Here is a 16984-nt window from a genome sequence, read left to right on the forward strand (position 1 = left end):
GCAAATTTTGCCACCTCACTGTTTACCCCTTTTTTCCAGATCATTTATTAATATGTTGAACAGTACTGGTCCCAATACAGACCCCTGGGGGCACTACTGTTTACCTCTCTTCATTCTGAAAACTGACCATTTATTCCAACTCTTTGTTTCCTATTTCTTAACCAATTACTGATCCAGGAGAGGACCTTCCCTCTTATCCCATAACCGCTTACTTTACTAATCTAACTACACTATATCTTCTGGATCACCCTTGTCCACATGCTTGACGACTCCCTCAAAGAATTCTAGTAGATTAGTGAGGCATGATTTCCCTTTACAAAAACCATTCTGACTCTTCCCCAACATATCGTATTCATCTATGTGTCTGACCATTCTGTTCTTTACTATAGTTTGAACCAATTTGCTTGGTACCGAAGTTAGGCTTACCGGCCTGTAATTGTTAGGATCGCCTCTAGAGCCTTTTTTAAAAATTGGTGTCACGTTAGCTATCCTCTAGTCATCTGGTACAGAAGCTAGTTGAAACGATAGATGCCATACCACAGTTAGCAGTTCTGCAATTTCACATCTGAGTTCTTTCAAAACTCTTGGGTGGATAAAATCTGGGCCTGGTGACTTATTACAGTTTAATTTATCAATTTGTTCCAAAACCTCCTCTAATGACACCTCAATCTGAGACAATTCCTCAGATTTGTCACCTAAAAAGAATGGCTCAGGTTTGGTAATCTCCCTCACATCCTCAGCTGTGAAGATTGATGCAAATAATTCATTTAGTTTTTCCTCAATAACCTCGTCCTTGAGTGCTCCCCCTTAGCATCTCAATTGTCCTGTGGCCCCACTGGTTGTTTAGCAGACTTCCTGCTTCTGATGTTTGTAAAAAAATGTTGTGGTTACTTTTTGAGTCTTTGGCTAGCTGTTCTTTAAATTCTTTTTTGGCCTTCCTAATTATATTTTTACACTTCATTTACCAGAGTTTATGCTCCTTTCTATTTCAATAGGATTTAACTTCCACTTGTTAAAGGATGGCTTTGCCTCTAACTGCTTCTTTTAACTTTGTGGCACTTCTTTGGTCCTCTTACTAAGTTTTTTAATTTGGGTTACACATTTAAATTGAGCCTCTATTATGATGTCTTTAAAAAGTTTCCATGCAGCTTGCAGGGATTTCACTTTTGGCACCATACCTTTTAATTTCTGTTTAACTAACTTCCTCATTTTTGCGTAGTTACCCTTTCTGAAATTAAACGCTACCATGGTTGGCTCCTTTGGTGTCCTGTTCTCTCCCTGCCTCCCACTGGATGTTAAATTTTAGTATGTTATGGTCACTATTACCAAGCGGTTCAGCTATATTCACCTCTTGGACCAGATCTTGTGGTCCATTTAGGATTAATCAAGAATTGCCTCTCCCCTTGTGGGTCCCAAGACTAGCTGCTCCAAGAAGCAGTCATTTAAGGTATCAAGAAACTTTATCTCTGCATCCCATCCTGAGGTAACATGTACCCAGTCAATATGGGGATAATTTAAATCCCCCATTATTAATGACATTTTTTATTTTTAAAGCTTCTCTAATCTTCCTGAGCATTTCACAGTCACTATCACCATCCTGGTCAGGTGGTCGGCAGTATATCCCTACTGCTATAGTCTTCTTATTCAAGCATGGAATTACTATCCACAGAGACTCTATGGCACAGTTTGGTTCATTTAAGATTTTTATTTCATTTGACTCTATGCTTTCTTTCACATACAGTGCCACTCCCCCACCAGTACAGCCTATTCTGTCCTTGCGATATATTTTGTACCCTGGTATTATTGTGTGCCATTGATTATTCTCATTATACAAGTTTCTGTGATCCTACTGTATCAATAATCAAGGCTTGTTCTATTTAAGGGAACATTCCTGCACTTCAGGCCTTTGAGCAGGTACAAGTAGACTCTAATTATGGGGCCTTCTGCAGCAATTAGGGAAGTGAACAGCAAGAATACATGTGTTGTGTGTGCAGGGGAAAGCAGAAAGTATATATATGCAGTTTGTGTGTATGAGAGATTAAAAGCTGCAAACACACTGCTCTGGGGGAGGGCAACAAGCATGTATGTATGATGGAAGCAGATGGAGGAACAATGTGCTCACTGGGTGTTGGGAGGAAGGCAGCAAGAGTTAGTACATGGTCTGTGAATATGGGTGGTAGAGGATGACACATGTAACTATGCCTAGTTCTGTTCCAGAGGACATGATTAAATTCTTGACATTTCTTTGGGAGAGAGAATTTGTGAGGGTGCAATCCCTTTTCCACAGCTCAAACTGTACACTTAACGGGAAAAACATTACAAACCATAGTTTTCAACAGGAGCTGTTGTCATTGTAAACTTATAAATCCTTTTCCATATACATTGTAGTACGTCAGAACATTCTCAGAAATGGCATACAACCAGTCTGGCCAGTCTCAACCTTGGCCATTGTTGACCTTACCACCAGACTCATAGCGAAGGCAGAAGAACTACTGTATATTCACAAAATATACTTATTCTCAACCACCTTGACAACAGACAGGATGGAAAAGCAACACTATATCTCCTTTGGCAACCCATTCAGAATAAGGCATAAGAGTATGGCTATCCTATCCACAGGGGAAAATGCATCAAAGTACCAGTCAATCTCAGTCATTAGGGACTCCTGAACAGGCACCAAATGAAAGATGGAAGATTAATCATCCATTCTGATATCTGAGAAAAAAGTCAAATCCTCAAAAGCAGAGTCTATTCCCTTATGGATACACAGAATGAAACCTGTAAAATAGACTGCCCTTATTAGGGTATTATTTGGAACAAGTTTGAATATTTATACTCACGTAGTCTTACAAGTTCATCTCAAAGAATCCGCAAAGATACTGTGTACCAGTACAATTCTTCCTCACCTGTACTAGATGACTACTTCTCTTAGGCAACACCGAGTGGTAGCTTAAGATAGATTTCATTGTGTTTCACTTGTGAGAAGTTGCCGTCTCAAATTATCTCAGACTTTATAAACTTTTTATAAATTGTTCCAAGATGTAACTTGACATATAATTAAGGTTATGGGGGATGAGGGGAAGGAGCAGAGAATAGAAACTATTAAAAAGTATAAACACTGAATCAAAAAAGTAAATAGAATACATTTGAGTAACCAGTCTATAGCATACATTTTCCTAATATGAAAATTTAGTAATTTCTAATGGTCACTACTTTTTTCAGGTGACATCCACTGAAGAAATTAAGACTCCAGTTAAGCGTAGGCACATATAATAAAATGTTATTTTCTGGCTAGATTGTCACCTATCCTTTGTGCCCATACAGGATACTCCTTTCCTCTCCTGCACTGGCTATTTGCATCCTGGGCAACAGCTTGGGGGAAAGTAGCCTCTGCAGAGCCATTGCTCTCCCTTTTGTACAGATAAGTGGGAAGCGGGCTGTGCACCAGCAGATGTGCACAGCACCAGACATAGGGATGGCACAAGATATATTCATCTTGGAATGGGGGATAAAAACAGGAGGCAGATTATGTCTCTGTAGCTCATTCTAATTCTGTCTTTTTATATCTGTTTCCTGGTCTGCTCCTGGGGCAGAGCAGCTATATGCTGTCACATACACACAGCTTGTAGCAAAGATACAATTTACCCCTTAGCAGGTGCCTAGGAATGTGCAATAGTTATCTGAAAACCAGCTAATCAGGTGCTGGTTGTGAATGATGAATATCAAATGGAGATGTCATGTATATTCACACATTTTTTTCTTTTTTAAACATACCTGCCCTTTAAATTACCACGAGTTAAAAAAATCTTACTTTTCAACCATAAAGTCTTGGCACATTACACACACTCTACATGATATGAAATAAGAAGTAACAATGCAACCAGTACCTTTTTCAAATCCCACACGGACACATGGCTGTACCGACTGCTCTGCCTCTGCCTCCCACAGAACAGTTTTAGAAGAAGGAGGGCCTTTCCCAGATCTGTCCAGTAATCCAAGAACATGATGACCAATTGTTTCTTCTACAGCTATAGTTGTCTTCACAACCTCTAGCAAAATCTTCACGAGTCTGTTATTAGTCTTCTGTAGAGCATGCCTGTACATATAGATGGAATAGAAACTAATCAAAACATTTTCTTCCCCCTCAAACGCTATTTTTGTGTTTCCTGGGTCTCATCCTGGTCCCACTGTAGACAATAAAATTTTGCTATTGATTCAGTGGTACTAGGATTTGGTTTTAAGATCGCAAAGTACATAATTCACATAAATGCTACATTAGCACATCGATATTAATCAATAGTCAAACAATTTAAAAATATATATTACGTATTTTTATAACAAATAACTACAGAAGTCTACAATTTTGAGGAAAAATTCCTAGTATTTCTCTTTTTAAATACAGGTAGCAGTGCAATGTTTGTCAGCATTTTCCTTATAAGCTCTTATCAGGTTTGACATGTATTGGCCAGTGATGTACTACTGCTCTGTAGGATACAAGCAAAGACTAGATGGATAGTGTGCCTAGTGAAAACAATGCAGAATTCTCCAATTTGAATATTGTGTCTAAATACATGGACCTTTTAGGATGCTTCTAGCGTCTGAAACTACTGTGTCTTACTAGCCTAAATACATCACACTGGCTCAACAAAAGTGAGATTCAGACTTCAAAGTACTAATATTATCAAAAAAGATAAGCCATGTATTTTGTCCTCTGCAAAGCAGAGTAATATTAAGTAGATTTTGTATTAGTTCTCTGCAAAGTTCTTCACAATGTCTATAAAACAGAATGAAATGTAACCTTACATCAGTTCTGTAAAAATCACAAAACTTCAGTCTCTTCACAAAAATATTTTTTATCATTTAAAAAAAGCAAAGTTTGTTTTCTCCTAAACTGCCTTGAAGGGCCACATTCAAACAAATTTTTTTTAAAAACCTATTCCATGTGGAGTTGTATGCCAGAAGGCTGACATACCACATCCACAAAATGGTTCATTGAGAAAGAAGTAAGAATTAATGGAAGCTACTTTGCAAATCCACTACCCACTGGGACACAAGCAGATTGCAGCCCTTTTGGATGAATAGCACAGGACACAACAGCAATGGTCTAAGAACTGTGCAGTTCAATCAGTACAAGGTCAACTAGAAAGGGATTTCTTTAAAGTACAGTCCTGCTCTGAAAAATGACTGTAAAAATGACATTTAGGGACACCGTGTGTTTCAAGAACCATGGGTTTCCTTACCAAATGTCTTAGTTAACAAGTAAAAATACTTTTTTTTCTACCATCCCTTCAAAAACCAGTGAAGCAGGGTCCTTTCCCTTTGTACTCATTCATGTGCGTGTTCGCTTTTTCATCTTTTTTCATTTGCGGACCCCTGAAAAATTTCAAATGGAGGTGCAGACCCCTTTGGAAATCAGGGGTCCGCAGACTATAGGTTGAAAGCCACAGTTCTATGGTAACGACAACCTTTCATGGGCCTTTTAAACATGGTCTGCGGATCTCCAGGCGTCCATGGACCACAGGATGAAAATGGCTGTCTTAGAGGTTCTTCACATGAGAAAGAAAAAAAAATGGCTAGCTGCAGAATTTTGGACAAAATGACAATAAATATTATTGTCCAGTTATGATAATATATGATGATAATAAAGAAGCACAATTATTGATTATTTTATTTTGCACTGGAAACATGTACTTTTAAACATAGACCACATAAGTCTGTTCATTTGTATATGATGGCTACATAATTACAAAATAAACAGTTTATGTATATCAGTACAGTATTCCAAATACACGTAATCTTTTCAAAGGATTACTGTGCTTCATAATGATGGGGAGCCAACACCTAAGTGGCCAAGATTCCATATGCAGGCTGAGGAAGCAGACAGAGAATGTGGCAGAGTTGGAAGTCACAGAAATTAGAGTTGGGGAAAATGACATAACTCAAGATGAATTTATGTTTAAAATGCAAGCTCTGACTGTGTAACAATAAATATAATTTGTGGACATTTTGTAATAATATATTGATATCTTAATATAAAACGAACAGGAACAATTGGGCACAAAACCAAAATATTTAAAGTAAACAGATGATATTTTTTAAATGCGCAGTTATACCACATAGTATAACCAATATTTAAAATTATATAATGACTTTGAAAAACAGACCATTGTGTTTCTGGTGAGCATCTTTATATTTATCTATTGTAAAAGTTTACATAAAAAGTTCAAGATAAGGAATATTGAAAGGTACACCAGGGTACTTTGACTAAATAAATGTAAAAGTATATATTGTCCTATATACTGTATGAAATGAGTAGGAAAATTTGCAAACATCAAAAACATCCTTATTTTGCCATTATATAGCTAAACAGTAAAGGCTGAGATTCAGGTAGAGTACACAAAGTTACCAGTATGTAAGGAATGTGTGGCATAAGCCAAGAAATGGTCTCATAAATTCAAATGACTGGAATACGACTTTAAAATATTTGATCTGACAACTTGGAGTAAATAACCTCAGCACATCATTTTCAAAAAAATCTGATTTTATAATATAGCCATTCAAAGTAAAACAGTAAAAAGGAACAAATTATTTAGCTTCACTCGAACAGGGTCTAGGTTTGGCTTCTATATTGATCTATTAAAAATGTTTATTGTGTATAGCTGATACATCAGACAATTATATGATTTACAACACTAAATATATTTTTTTGATTGCACTTATAGTACAAATACAGAAACTTTGAATTAAAGAAAGTCTGGATTTAACAAATACAAAATCTGAATACCTTTCTTTCGAAAGAATATCTAAAGATATTTCTTCAGGCTTTCCTCCTCCGTCTTCATCCTCAAAGGTGTACTCTTTTGATTCAGTTTGGCTTTCCTTTTCACTCTGAGTAAGTATTTGCAAAGGCAAGGAGGACAAAAAAGACAAAAATCCTGTCATGTTGGAATCAATATCGTATTCTGATACATGGTTACATTATGAAATTAGAACTTTTATGCAAAAATTACATATTGTTTGAAATAAAACTACTGTTCTTTTCCATGAGATTACTAGTATCAAGGAAAGATAATAAACACAAAACCTCTTAATGTGTAGATGGAAAAAACATGACAGATCCAAGCCAGAGCCTTTTAAAATGAAGTTTGTTATGCTAAATAAATAGTTCCGGGGTTCTTTGTTGGTTGTTGCTATAGCAACATTAAAATTTGAGTTTACTTAAAGTAAAAAGATAGGCAGCTAAACTCCACCTCCTCATTATTTAACCAACCCAAAAGGAAGCAGACAAAAGAAATCCTACTGGATTTACATACCATGGTCCTAAGGTATCCAAAGTCCATATTTACCTGTGTTTGCGTACTGTTGTTGTATAGCTCACAATACAGCTTCTCTCTTCCGGATACAGAATGTTGCTTTAACAATTCTAGTTCCTCTAAAAGCATTCTCTCTCTCTCTGTAACCAAGTTATCATTCTCCACTGAGACACTCTAAAAATGAAATGTCATAAGGGCATAGTATGAATAGTAGAAGTAAAGCATTACAATTAGGCAGTTTTTAATCTTCTGATATTAGTGATTCCTGGCATTTCCAATACTCAATATATTTTGCACCAGGAAAATGCAGGTCATTTTGTTAAGTGGTTAAAAGCGAATAAAAAGCTTTCTAAAACTGAGGAGAGCTGATTGGTGTTTTTGATATCTTAAGTACATTCTAGGATTTTCATACAAATCTGTAAGTACTTCTTTTAAAGCACTACACTGGAAGTTACAAGTTTAACTTCATACTATAGTACATATATTATAACATTTAGGATGACAAATAGATTACATGGATAAGGTATCCTTTTTATAAAAGATCTTCACAAAGATGAAAGAATATAGTATAACAAACTAATTGCAGCTGAAGGTAAAACAGGGAAGGAGAAGAACTATTAAAGCTAAAGGACAATATTGGCACATGAACAAATAGATACAAACCGGCCATGAATAAATTTAGGCTGGAAATTAGAAGATTTCTAATAAAAAAGGGAACGAGGCTGTGGAGCAGCCTGCCAATAGGAATAAACGGGGCAAACAACCTAACCAATTTAATGTATAGATGTGAATGTAAGGAGGCAGAAGAAGCAGTGCAGAGGAGGGGGAGATATAGGTACCCAGAGGAACGATTCCAGGATAAAGGGTGGGGAAGAGGTCCGGAAATATACTGAAGGATAAGCAGGCCTGCCATCCACACCCCTGAAGTTTCAGAAAGGCTTACCAGTCACCTACAATCACAGTGATTGAGAACAGCAGATCACTATTATATTTTCCCCCTCATGAAGCAGACAGAAGGTAGATAGAGCAAAACCTAGTTTGGGAGGAGCATAAGGGGTTAAGTGGAACCTTGAAAGTACAGTGGAGCAGAAGTGAAGAACTTCAGAATTCTCCTGTCACTATTTTCTCATATATTTTTGTAATGTTGCCTTGTTGAGATGATACATCAAATACATATGTATGCACTGTCAATTTAATATGTGAGTCTGAGAATGTACGATTAGATGGATTCTTTTGAGTTTTTATCCTCTTGGTATGGTAAGAGAGAAAATTTTTAAGAACAGTTTGAAACCGATCTTATTTTTGAGACTCTGATAATTAAGAGGAGTTCCTTTAACATACCTTTTTATGGAGATTGTATGGGTTTGGGACACTGGATTCTAGGGTGGCTATACTTTAGAAATGCAAAAAATATAGTAAACATACACTCTTGCCTGTCTCACCAAACTAAGCTAAACCAATTTGTATTTTACAAAGCCAAGCTCCTTACAGCCCAATTGAATCAAGGAGGACATCTTCAGGCTTCTGGGAAGCCTCTTGCGTATAATGCACTCTTATAAAGCACTCTTGCTTATAATGGTTTCTTTCTTCCCTAGGGAATATTAACCCTTCTCCCCACCTGTGCATGGAAGCTTCTTGTAGCTTCCACACCATCAGCCAGGTCCAATCAGGCAGACCACAGAGTCTCCTGTGATTGGTCCTCTTCTCATTTTACCTGAGACACAGGTGGAAGCAGCAGATTATGCAGTGGAAGAGCAATGTGGACTGCCTTTCCACACCACAAGACAGGGCATCTGGCTTGGGAAAAAAAGGAAGCATGAGGGAAGGAATATGACATTACAGACACTAACTGGGAGTTGCCCTACTCCACAGATGATTCAAGACTGGACTGTGAACAGCCATTCCTGGGACCATTGTGTCCATGATAGTAGTGAAGGCAGGGCACCAAAGATGCAGTGGATCTCACTGGGTGGGTCAATTAATGATAACCTCAGGGACCACACTGACACTGAGAGAAATTGGTTAATGGAAGCTGATCATAGAACCCTCATGCCTTGACTTGGCTATGGCAGGTTTCACTGTACAGCCAGTGGCAGGAAATCAGGCTGCTAAATGTGAACTGCTGGAGGCTCCAACCCAGAATGGTCCATGACAGTTTAAGACTGATTGTGGTGAGAACTCCTAATAATAATAAAAAAGCCAAGATCAATTGTCAATCCACTCTTCTGTCCCTGCTGTTGCCCCAACCCCACATTACCTCGGCTAATTGAACTTTAAGTCTATCAAGCTCTGCTAGGAGTTGTTCTTGATTTTCTTTTTGCCTTTCCATTTGCTGCATATGGCCCCGTCTCAATATTTCTGTTGCCTGCTGATGTTCCTGATATTGTCGTACAAGTTCATGTCGCATGTCTTCCAAACGCTCTTCATATAGCAACAGCTGAGCTGAGGTTTCTGTACTGGATGTTGCCATCTCGTGACAGGCCTGTAATATTTGAATTGTTTTTAGCATTTTATATGCAGGTCGGTGTATGAAATGGTTAGACAATTTTCAAAAAGATTTGAACAAATCAAAACTTCCATCATCCAAGGAATCAACTTGTTGCCCACTTCTTGGAAGGCCAAATGTTAAAGAATCACATACTCCTAAACAGTAAACATACTATATGTAATGATGTAATGTTCCAAAACAAAGAAAAATATTAAGCTTTATTTAATATTTTGGGGTTGATGACAGTGTGCAAGGACTTCAAATATGAAGTTCTATCCAAGTAATATTAATATCGTCCATGCCCTTTCTGCAACCTTACCCATTGCAGCCTCCTGTTCTCTGGCTCTGCACTTTTATCTTCCCCTTCTCAAATCTATCGAAAATGCTACCACTGAATCAGCTTCCTTGGTATCGCATATAGTTTTCTCTATTTCTCCTCTTCTCTTCCTTTTTTCTTCTGCATAAAATTAATATTTCTCCTCTTCAGTTTCAAAGCACTTACCATATCTCTCCTCTTCTCCTCTCATAACCACTACTGCTCCTTTTGTTCCCAAAAATATCGTTCCTATCTGTTCCCTCTGTGTGAGTGACTCACTTCTGATGGAGTGCTTTCTCACACACTTCTCCATACCTGGAATAGACTCCAATTCTTATTCTCAAAAGCCTCCTCAGATTCGACCTTCAAAAATATCCACATGGCCTACTTCTTGCTGAAGGCACTCTAATTACAATTGTTGTTTATATCTGAAACATGCCCATTACAATTACCCATTCCTCTGTCTTTATATTGTAGCCTTCTGTTTTGTCAAGCAACAAAACTGCCTGCGCTCTTACATCTTTAATATAGATGGGTGAAATTTGTTGACAAACTTTTTTCCAACAAAAATGCATTTCTGGTTCAACTGAAACATTTAATGAATTCATGTCCATTTCAATTAATTGCATCAGTCCAAAAAATAAAAAAATAAAAGAGGAGGAGGTGCCCTCCTTCCTTATATCTAAGAGCCCCATGATTAGAGACTTGAAGTTGGGACTTAAACGCAGATCTCACATATCTGCCTTAGCCACAATGGTATTGGCAATTCTGAGGTGGGTCTCTCTCAGTCTCTCCTGTTGAAGCTGTTCCACTTTGTATAAATAATTAATTTCACTGGAGCAAGGACTGGAACCCAGGTATCCCCACTCCCAGGAGAGCGCCCTAACCATGAGGCTATGGAGTCATAAACATTCACTGGACCAGAGAGCAGTAAAGTATTTTACACAAATTGCAACAGCTTCAACAGAAGAGACTGAGAGAGACCCATTACAGAATAGTTTATACCCTGGTGGGTAACGCACTTGCCAGGAATAAGGGAAACTTGGATCTGAAGTCCCTGCTCCCACAGTAGTGATTTGAACCTGGGCTATTGGGTGCCTCCTCCTCCATTTTATGAGTGGTGCTTAAGTCCTCTTGTGAATATAGCACATCATTTTCTTTGCTTTTATTAAAAAACACAGTTAACGATGTCAGATATATCAAAACCAAATCCTTCATTTTGAACAAAATATTGTTTGACCCAAAAATAATTTTCTCTCATTTTTCTGTTAATTGAAAATGCTAATAATTTAGGTTTTGGGCTGATCTGAAGCAATTTTTTGAATTGCCAGCAAACCAAAACATCAGTTATTCGTACAGCTCTAACTTTTAACTCTTCAGGAAATGGTACAAAGTATTTGTTTGGTCGAGTTTTCCTATTGTACGGTGTTGTTTATAATGATAAATTAGTTTTTGAAAATGTACATTATATGTTCAAATGACAACAACAGACATTAGAATATAGATAATGCTTGCACTGTGTACTCATAACGAATCGATCATGCAGATTTCATTTTATTTAAAAACTATAAATGGAACAGTGCATTTTACAATTCCATTTTATTCTCTTTAGGACACAATATTTGTAAAAGTATGAATTTTAGAAGTTCTTTTCTGCAAATACATATTTTTACAAGTAGAATCTATAATATAAATATAATATAAATGTTTTTTCAAACTTTAAGAAGTATATAGACACTGGGATTTCAAATAGTCTCAAAACATAGCTTCCAAAGAATAAACTCACTGCTCTGTAGAAAATTTTTAGCTCCAAATCCAGTTATGGATGAGCATGAGATAATCCGGCCACTCAAAATATATATATAGTGCTCTGGAGATTTTAATAAAGGCTAGGCAAGTTTTACTGGTTCCTTTCTGAAGAGAACAGATGTAAGGGTTGCTTATCTGAAATGCAAAATTTATATTAATTAAAATTCCACCTATATAATGCTTTGCAATTAGAGAATTGTTGTCAGATACATTCATTTTTTCCCTGTCTCTTATTCCCTGATATATGGTATTCAAAGGACTCACTATCATGACATTATAATCCTTGTTGTAAAAAAGAGATGGAAATAACTCCAGCCAATTCCTAATTGTCAAGCTTTCTCACTAATCAGTGGTGCTGAATGTCCCCTAAAACTGAATCTAATGAGCTCCCAGCAGTACAAATATCAACCGTTTCCATCCTAGGAAGAACATACAATTTTGATTAAATCAAGACTCATGAAAATATTATAAAAAACTGAAAGGAAGTTAGTTTTAATACCTTATTCAATCTTTAGTTATTTAAAAAGTGGACTGCACACAGAGAGATTGGCTGAAATTTCTGTTACAAACATACCCTTTTGCTATGAACATTTTCCAGGTATCAGTTTTTCCACATTTTTAACTTCAGTTTGCTTCTGGCCATATGGTGCCTCTGTCTCCATGATACCAAAAAGAAGTAGACCAGGATGGTTTTGCTCTTAGGGACACAATCTGAGGGGGCTGTAAAAGAGATGCACCCGCCTACACTGTGTGTAGCTCCACTCTGCAGAGGATCCATATGTGGCATCACACAGGGAGTGGGTCTGACATGGGCCAGCTTTGTGGACCGTACCATTTTATCTCTCTTGAAGAGAGGAATGGATTGAGCAAACTATTTTTGTCATGTCCTCATCTCACTTTGTACATTGCCAAATGCCTGGCTACTAGGACTGAATGGTGGGCTCTGGACATACCTCTCTTCCCCCAGAGATTATTTAAAATAATATACTTTAACTATCACTTTTATCATTTCAGATTATGCCCCCTATATATCAAGAGGACATGGCTGGGTTAAAGTAATACATTTAAACCATTTTATTCCCTCTACATAGGTTACATGTGTCACTAATAAGATGAATTTATTAGTATTAAAATAATTTTTAAAAATCAAGCTTATTATTCACTATTATACCATTCTTTCTTTTTTGCATTTCACAAAGCTTTGACCATGAAAATGGATTAGGCATTTTCAGTATATTCAGTTTTATGTTCCAGTTCTCATGTATTAGTATAATGTTACAATATTTGGGCAAAAACATAGCACACAAGTTACTAAATAAGATATGAATCACAGAATTAAAATAAATCATCAAATTTCCATTAAAATTAGCTCTTTTCCATTTAAAAATTTTTAAAATCCCATCAGTTTAGGCCTAAATTACCTAGTAGTACTGGGGAAAAAAAGCGAAACGTTTTCTCAGGTGGATATCTATATACTTACTGATATTTCCTTCACTGTAAGCTCTTTGTCCTGGGAGAAAGGTTCTACTGGAAACCTCATTTCGTGCTTCCTCAGTTCCAATATGTAAGGAGGCCTAACACTTGAATCAAGTTGTTCTTCAAGAGATGAAATCTCACTGGATTCTTCACTAAGCTCCCTGTTAAGTGGTTTCAATTCTTCTTCATGCTTAATGTCTGCTTTCTTCTCCTTAATAAGATGGTTGTCTAAATCATCTTCTGTGCACTTCTTCCTACTTTCAAAACATTTTTCCTGTTGATGGACAATTTGTGTTTGTGCTCCCAATAGTGCCGATTCTTCCTTTTGTCTAGCCATTCTTGCCAGTTCAGTCTGTTGGGCAAATGCTACACTCATTGACACAATAACCTGAAAAAATAAAACAACCATTAGAAGTTCATAGCAGTATCTGCCACTGATAATGAAAACTAGTTACTACTCATCAATAATATGAATAAATGAATAAATCAATTTTACATGAAAAAACATTAAAAAGATAAAAGAGAGTACAAGAATAGAAAAATAAATTCCACAATGAGAGATATTTCTTTTAATCAGAACTAAGTATGCCAAAGCTGATCTAGTGAAGATTGTACAAAGAACTTAAATGGGACATTTTACAGAAAGCTACTTTACCCCGTTGACGTCTAGGAAAATATCTGCAACTATAATAAAAGGTTTTGAATGAAGTAGCAAGACATTCAAACTCCGTCTTCCTGATTTTCATAAATAATTTCTAATTATTTCTGATGGATATGAAAGTGAGGATAAAACAATTTGACTGAATGAAAATCCAGACACTTAAAGGATATCATTCAATGACCATACAGTGTAGTTGTAGCTGTTTTGGTCCCAGGATATTAGAGAGACAAGGTGGGTGAAATAATATCTTTTATTGGACCAACTTCTGTTGGTGAGAGAGACAAACAGAGCTCTTCTTCAGGTCTGGAAAAGATACTCTGAGCATCACAGCTAAATGCAAGGTAGGCCAGATTGTTTAGTGTAAGTAGTTAGAATATATTCTAACGAACCATTCAAGGCAGAGTGGCTCATTAACACCTCTGCAGTCATAGGACATAAAGAGGGGGTTAGTGGGTTACAGATTGTTGTAATAAGCCATAAATCTAGTGTGTCTGTTCAGTCCATGATTTTTTGTATCTAATGGAGTTATGTTTTAATTTAAGCTCCCAAGCTCATCTTTTGAAAGTGTTGTGCAGATTTCCTTTGAGGATGAGGACTGATAAGTCAGACATACTATGTATCTTGTTACTTTCTTCAAAACCTTTTCTTATAGTTGTAGATATTTTCCTAGACATCAACTAGGTAAAGTGGCTTTCTGTAAAATGTCCCATTTAAGTTCTTTATCTCCACTAAAGTCCTCATCCTCAAAGGAAACTTGCACAACGCTTTGAAAAGATGAGCCAAGAAGCTTAAATTCATAACACTGCTACACATAAAAAAATCAGGAACTGAACAGAGACACTGGATTTATGGTTTATTACGACAATCTGTAACCTGCTAACACCCTCTTTTTGTCCTAAAACTGCAGAGGTGTTAATGGGCCACTGCACCTTGAATGGTCCCTTAGACTTAGAATATGTACTAACTACTTATGCTAAACCATCTGGTCCACCTTGCATTTAGCTGTGATGCTTACAGTACCTCTCCGAGACCTGAAGAAGAGCTCTATGTGGCTCGAAAGCTTGTCTCTCTTACCAACAGAAGTTGGTCCAATAAGATGGGTGAGGTAATATCTTTTATCTCTCTAATGACAATACAGTCAATTGGTCCACAAAGAGAAAATGTATTTATTTTGTACAGATATAAAAGATATAAAGAAAAGCAAATCAGTTCTCTTCTCCTTTTATAAAAATAATAAAAATGGAACAAACCAGGTAAGCAGCCCAAGTCTCCAGTCAACTGTAATCAGATATCTTGTAAAAAAAAAATTGGATTAAACTAAATGGTTCTTTTCCTAGACAGAGAAAATTTTGAGAGGTTTATACAGAGGATTTTAGGGGAAAGACCCCTTGAAAGATGGGTATTGGTTAAGAAAATAGAAGGATTAACTAGTGTATGCTAAAGGAATGAGTGAGAAAAGAAAAATAAAGCCGGATTACTACAGACCTACTTATCACATAAAGCTTGTATCAAAAGCACGGCATTCTCTAGAGGCTTTGAAAGGTTCTTCCATGTTCAGAATCAGAACAAAATAGTTTCTCCTATGTAAATATAACAGTATACTTGTTCCATAGTTTTCTAAACAGTAACAAACCATAAATAAAACCACATTATGCATGTTTAAAAAATTGTTACTGTAAAATTATACCTTAGCTATTTCTTCTTCTAATCTTTCTTGGTACTGTTTTTCCAATTGTTGAATAACGTCCATATCACCTTTTGATTCTATTTCACTACAAAACTGTAAAAAAACAAGTGTGAAATATTAAATCATGCTTTTTTGCTTTTACTTTCTCAATTCTACAAGTTTCAGCCAGGATACTGAATTTTCTAAACCATCTTTTTCTTAAGATTACCTGTAAATTAGTTTAAGTAATCTTGGTCCATGAAGAAAAAGAGTTGGGAAAGGCAATTTTCCCTCACTGAGGCTCCAAAATCAGATACAAAAGCTAAGATTGCAATAGATGAAGTGGTGGTTCAGTGCTCTAGCCAGGATAAGGCCAGAAGGAACATGACTATGTCACAGAGCCTTACAAACAAATCTGAAATACAGTACTGCCTATCCCAAAAGTTCAAAAATCATGAGTCTGGTCTCAACAAATATTAAGAGTGACTTAAAAGTTTTGCCTTCTGGTTTTTGAGTCTTTAAGAATTACATTTACAAAACACTCTTCTGCTACCAGGGGGGCTAGAAACATTTTTTTAAAATGAAAGTTAAGATTATTGCGCATCCTAATTTTTCCGATACACACGTTTGCTTTGATATGTTTTGTAAAAACTTAAATCAGATTTTCTTTTGTTTCTTGAGCATGAACTGAACTCATGCTTATGTTTCACTTACAAGCATATGATTTAACTATTGAGATCATCATTATTTGTTTATTACTCCAAACCAACATTCCCATATTTCAATGATGTCTTGTTGAAATGTACATATTTATATCGCAAAGTCCTTAAATTATGCTGAAATCACATAATATTGTTCATAGGCAAATTAAATTATACAGTACCTCTATTGCCCTATCCGTACTTTGTTGATGAAGACTTTCAGTTTGTTTCATTTTCTGCATGACCTCTTCAGAGTTGCTCTGTGACTTGGCAGATATACTAAAATGTAAAAAAAAAAAAAAAAAGATGGGAAAAAAGATTAATATTACAAGATATTCATTCCAGTTTCCCAATCCCTCTAGCTAATTATAAAAGAAAAAACTAAACTAGTGACAGAGGACACATGTTTTACAAGACACAAAATCTGTCATACTCTTTAAAAAGAGAATGCAAATTGATGCATTATTTGTACTGCAGTAATGCTCAAATGCCCCAGTCAGTATCAGTCCCATTGAGAAAAATGCTGTGTAAACACAAAGCTACACATAACCTCT

General features: G+C 36.3%; 1 protein-coding gene across 7 annotated transcripts in view; it reads right to left on the bottom strand.

Moving 5' to 3' along the window:
* Positions 1 to 16984, bottom strand: part of AKAP9 (A-kinase anchoring protein 9) — a 221984-nt gene that overhangs the window by 103783 nt on the left and 101217 nt on the right. For all 7 annotated transcript variants that reach the window (XM_067562218.1, XM_067562216.1, XM_067562217.1 and 4 more), the window contains 7 exons: positions 16613 to 16709; positions 15751 to 15843; positions 13407 to 13790; positions 9571 to 9795; positions 7347 to 7487; positions 6785 to 6888; positions 3888 to 4096 (listed from right to left, as the gene is read on the bottom strand). In XM_067562218.1, coding sequence (XP_067418319.1) covers positions 3888 to 4096; positions 6785 to 6888; positions 7347 to 7487; positions 9571 to 9795; positions 13407 to 13790; positions 15751 to 15843; positions 16613 to 16709 — 1253 coding nt within the window. The remainder of the gene's footprint in view (positions 1 to 3887; positions 4097 to 6784; positions 6889 to 7346; positions 7488 to 9570; positions 9796 to 13406; positions 13791 to 15750; positions 15844 to 16612; positions 16710 to 16984) is intronic.

The sequence above is a fragment of the Emydura macquarii genome, unplaced genomic scaffold (assembly GCF_026122565.2).
Source record: "Emydura macquarii macquarii isolate MOO-44397 ecotype Brisbane River unplaced genomic scaffold, CSIRO-AGI_Emac_v2 contig_2422, whole genome shotgun sequence".
Taxonomy (NCBI): Eukaryota; Metazoa; Chordata; order Testudines; family Chelidae; genus Emydura; species Emydura macquarii.